This window comes from Pteropus vampyrus, unplaced genomic scaffold, assembly GCF_000151845.1.
Source record: "Pteropus vampyrus isolate Shadow unplaced genomic scaffold, Pvam_2.0 Scaffold41, whole genome shotgun sequence".
NCBI classification, from domain to species: Eukaryota; Metazoa; Chordata; class Mammalia; order Chiroptera; family Pteropodidae; genus Pteropus; species Pteropus vampyrus.
The window spans coordinates 9,139,838-9,149,219 of record NW_011888822.1 but is presented as its reverse complement, the minus strand read 5'-3'; the positions used below and the strand labels follow the sequence as shown (position 1 = coordinate 9,149,219).

The 9,382-nt window shown below is 36.9% G+C and overlaps 1 protein-coding gene across 1 annotated transcript in view; it reads left to right on the top strand.

The window, feature by feature from the left end:
• Positions 1-9,382, top strand: part of FRMD4B (FERM domain containing 4B) — a 165,605-nt gene that overhangs the window by 133,578 nt on the left and 22,645 nt on the right. The window contains exon 11 of the mRNA XM_011358508.2: positions 328-414. Coding sequence (XP_011356810.1) covers positions 328-414 — 87 coding nt within the window. The remainder of the gene's footprint in view (positions 1-327; positions 415-9,382) is intronic.

Below are 9,382 nucleotides of genomic sequence, written 5' to 3'. Positions count from 1 at the left end.
TTAATAGATAACTGGCTTTATACTCTGGATTAATTCTTAATTGACTTACTTACATTTTATTTCTTCTCCAACTGTTTAATCAAAGCTGTAATACTTCATTCTTTTTGGTGGTATTAACAGTATTTGTTTTGACTTATAAATCTTATTTGAAGGAACACTAAGAAGGCATTTTAATAACAAGTTAGGTTATTGAGTACTGTTTTGTTTACCAAGACAGCTTTATTTTGACTTGCAGAAACTTGTTAAAGGATGAAATTGGTGAATATTACTCTACCTCTAGAAGACTTAACAATTAGGTCTTGGTTCTCATGCTTTTCCATCTTCCAGGATAAACAAGGACTTCCTTGGTGGCTTGGAATCAGCTATAAAGGAATTGGCCAGTATGATTTACAAGATAAGGTGAAACCTCGGAAAGTAAGTGTGAATCATCTCAGACACTTAGGAGAAACTTGAGCTGTTCTAGATCTGAAGACATTGTTTTAAGGGATACCAAACAGTCTTAAGCAAAGAACTTTTGGTTAGTAAAACCATGAGTTCAGAGAAGACCCGAGTTAAGTGTTAAATAGTTAAGTTAGTATGAACAGGATAATGACATTCATATTTTATACACACACACACACACACACACACACACACACACACATATTTACATTGGATGTAAAACAGATAGATGAATTGTAAAGACATTTACCAAAATTTTTGATGCCATTGCCTCTCCGTAATACAGTTATGAGTTATCCTTTTTTTACTATGCTTGCTATTTTTGCTTACCTTTGTTTAACAATTTTCCACACTAACCATGTCTGTTTCTTTAAAGAAAAATAAGTTATGCATTGTTTATTAATGGATCACACTCTATCGGGTTTAGATTTTCTAGAGCTACAAGTTACATTATTTTCAATTTGAAATTTGATTACGAAGTTGTTTCTCTTGAACCAAGCACAAGTGTATATAACATTTTTGCCTATATAAGAATTGATGAATCCATATAGATAACCATCTGGATGCCCCAGCCTACTCAGTATTAGAATGACAAAAGGTTTACTCATGCTGTCCTGGTAGGTTTTCCCACCCTCCCTGTGTGCTGCTGCCATCACTAGGAGTCACAGCAGTGAAACAATGGCCTGTAATAACAGTCCATGGTCAAGCTGCCTGTGTTATCATACTCCGACATCATAGCATTGAATAACTTTTATCGCTTCCATCTGTCTCTTGCTTTAATGTGTTTAGAAAACCAGCCATATTCTTCATAAAGTTAGGCCCTTATAATCATACCATACACTTTTCTTCTAAGTGTCCTTTTAGCTTCAATCAGCGCTCACAATCTTCCTCTCAGTTAAGAGAATAAGTAAAACTTCCCTTTTCTCTCCTTTTTACGGTTGTGAAACTGACACAGACAACACAAAAGGGTGGCCTAGGGCAAACCACAGCCCCCTTCTAATGCCTATCTGGCTCTCACTAGTTGGGCATTGAGGCTTATCCAAGTTATCAATAGAAATAATAAAGCATTTTTTAACAGCCAAGATCCATTTGTGTGAAGGACAGTAAGAGAGCATGTATGTAATCATACAAATAGAATTTGGCTCTATGAACCCTATGACCAAGATCAATTGAAATAAGGAATACTTGAAAATTTGCTTCTAAGACCAAATTTCTAATAAAGAACATTAGAAATGAGGGCCATATAATTTTTAAAAATTTTGCAAAATCAATTTTTACTTATTATTACATGTTTTAATTTTTTACCATAAGTTATTCATTGTAAAAGAAACCAAAAAAGCAAAAACTACAGAAACATGTCAGTGAGGGCAGAAGTCCTGCAGTCCCTGTTTCTCCCTATGATGACCAATGTCAAGAGAGTACTATGAAATGGTTCATTTAGACTTGGTCATTGTGTATACTAAACTTTTACAGAGAGTAAGAAATCTTACTATGTACACTGTTCCATACCATGTCAAATTTCTTTAGGTCACTTATAAATAAATCTCTTATTACTCTTTTTAGTGTTCCATTGTGTAGAAATACATTATTTAACCAATTCCATTTTGTTAGATATTACAGTTGTTTCCATTGGGGAAAGGTAGACAAACAAGTAACCCCCAGTTTACCTATTTTATAAGATCAAATTATAGCCTATCGTGTTTTCTTAAGATAGACCTCAATTATGTCAACAGTTTGCGGTAATTTATTTCTCCCCCAAATTTTACTTTAAGAAATAACATGCAGAGATATTGCTGGTTTTCTGAATCTTGCATGTAAAATATAACTTGACTCGCAAGTATTTTCTTAGTTAATGTGGTTTGATAAAATTGAGATTCTCACAGAATGTAAATGTAACCACTGAAGACAACCACGCTTTCATTCAAAATAATGATGAGTCAGAATCTGCACGGTAAATATTGCAGTTAATTTCCTCTCAGTTGCTCATGACTCGTGGCCCTTTCTGTACATTCACAGTTTCATAGAAATTGGTAAATATTGTTTGACACTGATCATAATCAGGTGTGCTCATTCATTCCAGAATCTAGACAAGGGTCAGAAGCCACTTTCTTTTTTCAATTTGCAGAGTTTTCCTATTTCATTTTCAAGAAATGCCATTTAGTTCGGAAAAAAACTCATAAACAGGCCATCTTGTGTTATCACTGTCTTGCCTTCTCTTTCTTGCTTATTTAAGCAGGTGTCTACTCTATACCATTGGTTACCTCTTCCTTTCTTCTTCTGTTAAATCTGACAATGGATTTTGCTTTCATATCTTTATTTTTTTCCACATCCAAACAATTTAAGGGTTTAATTGGAGGGAGGATGTTTTACAAGTCCCTGTCCTGGCCCAGTTGGCATAAATGAAAAAATGCACCATTTAAAGGGCGGTGCATGCATACATGTAAAAGCAGGATCTGCTTCAACTGTTTACTTGGACCTGTACACGCAGCAAGTTACCAATGGCCAGGCACAAATGAAGGTCAAATTGGCAAACTCGAATGAAACAAAGGCTGGAATGGGAGGCCTTGTACATGCTCAGCCTCTTGAACCACATGCCTACTTTGTTATAATTATATGGCCTAAAAATGAGCCAGAAGGAGTAAGATTTGCCAGTAATAAGAGAGACTGACTGATGCCAAAAGGCTGTTTTGAAAAGGTGTTGATCCAAGATCCACAGGCTGAGGCCATCTGTCCTTTTCTCATAATGTTTATCAGTTATAGCCTATGAATGTTGGGGACTATGTTTGTCTTACCTCTCAGAATACCCAGCAAGTGCCCTTAATGAATTTTGGCTATAAGGCTTTTGCCAGTCAGGGGGGCCAAGTTGTCTTCAATTCATATAGTGTAACGATTCAGGGCAAGAGTTTAGGAAGAAACCCAAAGCCTGTCTCTGATGTCTATTTGCTGTGTAACCTTGGGCATGTTGTTTAATTTCTCTTTAAACTCAGTTTCCTCATCTGTACAGTGTTATGCCACCAAATGCATAGGGTGGTTTTGAGAATTAAATGAGATTATATTTAGCACTGTCTGATGCATAGTCATCACTCGATAACTGGTAGTTGTTCATTGGTAGTGAAGGAGAGAGAGAATAAAGACGGGCGTGAGAAATATTCTTGGATCACTTTTTGAGTAGAGAACATTGCTACGGACTCATAGCCCTAATGTTTCATCTACTAATTCACACTCAGATTTTCTATTTTCAGAGACTGGTAAGCACTCCGCCTCTCTCCCAGTTCATTAATAACAATGCCCTAGTGCCTGATGCAAATTAAAAGAAAAATTTAAAATTCTGAGTTACAAACCACAAAAATTCAGGGCATTAAAAATTCAGATCATAAGCAGTTTTTCTTTTTAATCCTCCTTTTGTGCATGAAATGTGTCATTGCAAACTCTTATGGAATGCGAAAACATAACAGAACTCAACTGAATTTCAGATCATAGTACATCTGAACTTAAAAATGATGAAGTTTTACTCTGAAAAGAAAACATATAGACTTATATTCCTTCTAGGTTTTTATTGTTTATTCAGTACTTCAAGGAAAAATGTTTGTTCTTCATAAAGAAGTAGACAGTGGGTCAGTGGCTGATTAAAGTAAATGTCATGACTGATTTGTTCCCCTCTGGCAAGTTATTTCACCTCAGAAAACCAGAACCAGTCAGAGATGAGAGAAATAAAAGGGCACCTAGTCAAGGTGCCATAGGAAGACCATAGTGAGATAAAATGCCTTTCAAGATTAGTATCTTTCTGCATTATAACATGTCGAGAAAGTCTCGTGATCACCCCAGGGTATTTCAGGGTGGGGAGAAGGTTCTCAGCCTTCAGTTAACTGACTTTTCTTTTTTTAACTATTGGAATTCCCAAATGCCCAGAGCCAGATGAATTAAGTAACAAGCACAAACATCTTTCTGTTTCCTTGTCGTAAAAGTACAGGATTCCTTTCATTTAAACTCAGTGACTCGCTTGCTTTTCTAAGGACAGCCATCTTGATCGTTTCTAGCCCCTTTTTGCTTTCACCACACTACCACATCACCATAGATATCATTTAGGGTGCTACTTCTAATGCTGCCTAAATGCCAGATGAGGTTAACGGTAGAAGAAGCGAACACGTGCTGTCCAGCCGCACTTTCTACATCAATACAAAATTAAGTATGCTGTAGAGGGAAACAGATGAATCCCCAAATATCAACTGGAGACCTGTCCATGCTGTTTTTAAAGTGTATAGTTAAGCTTCAGCCACACCAGTAATCAATCTGATTGTTAAAACCTTCTGCAGAATCTATGGGAGAAGAGCTCAAATCCTGTACATCGGATTTGAAATAAGAACCAGTCTTGCACTCCTGCTTACTGGTTGGCTGACCTGGAGTTGTCATTCAACCTTTCTGGACCTTTATTTTCTCAATTGTCAAATTCAAATAATTTTGTCTACTCTATCTACCTCACAGACCACTGAGGACCCAATAAGTTAGTGAATTCTTTTAGTGAGTAGATATTTTTCCCTTCACACAATAATTTACAGAAAGTTTACTGTACAGCTTCAGTATTTCTCTTCCCCTCCTACAGTTAATCATACTTAGAATTTTAAGCGGCTCTTCTAAGAAGACAAGGAACTCTTAGAGAATTAGTTGAGCATTGATGAGTATCCATTTTCATTTCAAAACCAGGAGGCAAATGGAAAGAATCCAAGACAAGCAGTCTTATTATTCATAAAGTCACCAAGTTTAATTGCAAGGGAGGCTACGAAGTGCAGTCTCTAGGTGGCCGTGGGCAAAGCCTTAACTCAAGGTGTTCGGTTTCTAAAAGGAAGGAGGAAAAATATATCCTGGAAGCAATAAGTAATTTTTGTCATACTGTGTTTGTTTTCTTTGAAGTGTTTTAGGGAGTGGTTAGTGAGAAACAAACAAGTAAGCAAGAAATAAAGACATAATTATAAATTTTGCATGGTTTCTGATGGAAATAATAGTCTCTGATGGTGGGACAATAATGGGATGGGTGAGGAACATGTAGTGTGGTCAGGGAAGGCCTCTCTGAGAAAGGTGACATTTAAGTTGAGACCTGAAGAATGCGAAAGTAAGGTTTGTGAAGAATGGATTGGCATGTTCTAGTCAGAGAACAGTATATGCTGATAGGAGAGAGGGAGGCACATTGTCACAACTGAGAGGAAACCACTATAGCTAGAGCTTAAAGAGTAAGAGTGTTCCCTGTAGAAACTGAAGATGATGTTTGAAGAGAAATAAATGCCTGTTGGACAGGCAAAACTATTAGATTTCATTATTTAATATTACTTTGTATTTCTATGCATTTACCAACTGGCTGAATTGTTGGTACAAAGAGAAAAATGAAAGCAAGCTCTTTAATAAGATTGACTAGTTCAAATGTAGAGAAAACCAAATAGTACATAAAACATTGAAAAATTGTTCTATGAAGGTGCATAAACAGTAAAGCTTTCTTCAGTGTATACTTATGACTAAAGATTGGTTTGGTTTTAATTCATTCAAACTTCAGGAACAAGTTTCTAGCAAGACACGGCAATGTACCCAATTTTATATTTTTCAAAAAAAAAATGTATTGAAGCCATCTGTTTGCAAGGTTCCTGAGGTAGCACTTTATATTCTCTATCTCATTTAAGGGAAAAAAAAAAAAAAAAAAGTCCCTGGCATCAAAGACCTGACAATAGATTTGGAAAGACAGAATTATATTCAAAAGTAGAGATTTTATTGAAAATAAATAATAACCAGACTAGGTACCAACTTGTGAGAAGGGATGCCAGCTATAAACATCCAAAAGCACCAGGCAGGTGCCTGCGAGCAGGAGGTCAACCCTGGTTATACCAAGTACATGTGATGAGTAATACCTGCATTATTAACAGGCAGTCATTAGATCAACTCTGGGAGATTAGAGATTCGGCCACAAAGGAAATCTGGGTGAGATGACATCCTCTTAGACAGTCAGGTTTTTACGTTATGCATTTCCTGATACCCAGAACTTTTAATCTAAACTTTTTCACAAATATTGAGAATATTTTACTCTTTGCATTTAAGATGTGATATTTTATGTATGGAAGGTTATGCCATCACATCAGGTAATTTTCTCTACCTGAGTGTGTACCATTTAGGTATGTTAAGAAAATTTAGTTTATCATACCTGACACTGTTTGCAAGGCCTCTTCTAGTCTGATCAGTTGTTGCAAATGTAGGTAACATTTGCATAGAAGACAATTTGAATACCATTTGTTCCTTAAGGCATACCTAGGTGAGAAAAATAGAATTCCAAAATTCATTTTTTCAGAGCAGAAATTTTATCTTCCTCATCAACACACTCCACTGACCAAAACAAAGTTACATCACCAAAAATTGTCCTCTGCGTCAGGGTTTCTCAGTCTCAGCACTTTTGACATTTTGGGCCAGATAATTCTATTCTGAGCATGGTAAGATGTTCTACAGCATCTCTGGCCTCCACCCTCAAGATGCTAGCAGCACCCTCTCCTCCAGTGTGATAACCAAAAATGTCTCGTCCATCTCCAGATGTCCTGGGGTTGTGGGAAGGGATGGGGAGTGATACGAAATCATTGTTGGTTGAGACCACTAGTCTAAGTAAACTGTGAGGAACTCAGAGTCCTTTTCTGCAAATGACTGCCATAATTAGTGTGCTTTTTCTTTCCATAAGGTAGAACTGGGAGTTACTCATTTGTTCGTTCCTTCTTTCCGTCTTTCTTTCTTTTTCTTTCTCTCTCTCTGTCTCTCTCTCTATCTTTTTTTCTTTCTTTCTTTTCTTAATATAACAAATGTCCATAGAGCACTCTTCTCAGGTGACAAAGACATGATGGTGAGCTCTGATTAGACACTGGTGTACTTGGAACCTGGTTGTGCCTGGCTGTGAATCCCAGAGCCGACCCTGTGTACCTGTTCCACCTTGGCTGATTTACCTAAACCCCTCTGAGCCTCAGTTTTATCATTCATCAATGGGATTGAAAGTAGTACTCCTCATGGGGTTGCTCAGTCACATAAGCATTCGATAGAAGAATGGCTGGCTAGATAGAAGGTAGGTCAATTTGGCTTTCTAAAAGCCAATAATCCTGCAAAATTCTGTTTTTGTCATACTTTAGAAGGCAAACAGATCTACTAGCTGGTTCATCAAGTGTAAATTTTTTTAAATGAAAAATAACAAATCAATGATACGATGATTTTGTTTTCTTCAGGTTAGAGCAGGGAATCACTCTGTGAGTCATTGTTGGATGTACAATCATACACTACAGCTGTGACTTTCCCAAATTTAGTCATTTCCAGGTGAATTCGCAGTTAAATGATTAACCTATAAGAGCTATTATTTTAAAACAAAAACAAAAAAAAACTGGTGACATCTTTCCTGTCCTTGCTAGTGTTAAACCTTTGGATGATGTCTAGTTTCAATTTGACAAGATTCAAAAAGACAGTTTGATCCTTTCTGTCTGAAGCTTTTTCTCTGTCTTTTAGTCTTTATTACCTCAGGAGGTCCCTCTTGTCGTGGCAGGAGCACACTCCTCAGCATTTTTATACCTGCCAGGGCACATTCCTATCCTGGGTACCCCAGACAGGAGGGGACTTGGTGCCATGCCTCTCCCTGTGGGCGTGCCTTGACCCACCACTCCCTCCTCCTCTGTGACCTCCATGGTGCAGTAACAGTGAACACATTTCCTACCTAGAGGGTGTATCCGGAAACCAACGATGAAATTAACAGATAATACAGCAGTTTTTACAGAGGCTGAAACTCACAGAATTGGAAACCTGAGTGACACAGGTGTGTCAACAGAATAACTTGGCTGTTACTCATCAGGGGAAAAACAGATCAGTGATCCAGAGAGCTGTTTCTGCTATAATGTGGCTGCACAAAAGCATGATAAAATTAGTAAATTGGACTGAGAGTCCTTTGTAGCAAATACAACTAGCTTTATCACTTACCAAATATTTATTCTGAGACAAGCACTGAGCTAAGTGCTTCACAAACATAATCTCCCTGAACCTTCCAACAGCCCTCCAAGACAGGTGCTGTTGGTCCCATTTTACAGATGAGGAAACTGAGACTCAGGAAAGTTAAGCTGCTTGCCAAATAAAACACAAGTGATGGAACCAGAATGCAAACCAAGGCAGTCTGACTTGGTGCAGTTGGTTCAGGTAATCACCACAGGGGAGGAGACCAGTCCATTTTTTAGCAGCAAGAACAGGACCTCTCACATAGAAGGTGGAGAAGAAACATTTGTTGATTGAAGAGGAATGAATAAACAACTCCAAGAGAAACTAAAGTATGCACTTCTCTGTCTTCTAAAAGTCTCTGTGCTTTTCCTTGTAGTATTTTTTTCTAAAGTTGACAGGAGCCTCAAATATTTAGGAACCATTGTAATTGTGATTGGGAAGGAGTGATTTCTTCTATTTAAATCTATAATAGTGGGTTGGATCTAATAAATATTGATTGCAGATTTCAAGAAAATGGCTTAAATACTCAATCCATGAAATTCATTCAATAAAGTGTTAAAATGTGTGGCAAATTCTAAAACCATCAACTTCCTTTACATATAAGGATAAAGGGGATTTCTTCTTATTACAATACTTAGTTCACTTTCAAAACAGGGTTTGGTTCTGCTTTGGTTTTCAGCATCAGTTTTTAAAATTTCTCTGACACTATCTTTTTTAAGACAGGATGATTACTGACCTTAGGATATGTTCTCTTTCTGTTGTAGTTTTTTGATTATCTCTTTGTTAATATCATTGTTTATTGTTCTTTTACTTTTTTAATTTTATCTATTTATTTATTTATTTTGCAATCTCAAAGTTAATCCCAGCTATTATTTCATCTGTTGCTATCTACTTCCTTCTTTTGATGCTAAAGGGCACAACTAATCATTCTAGATGAGTGTAGAGTAGGGAAGAC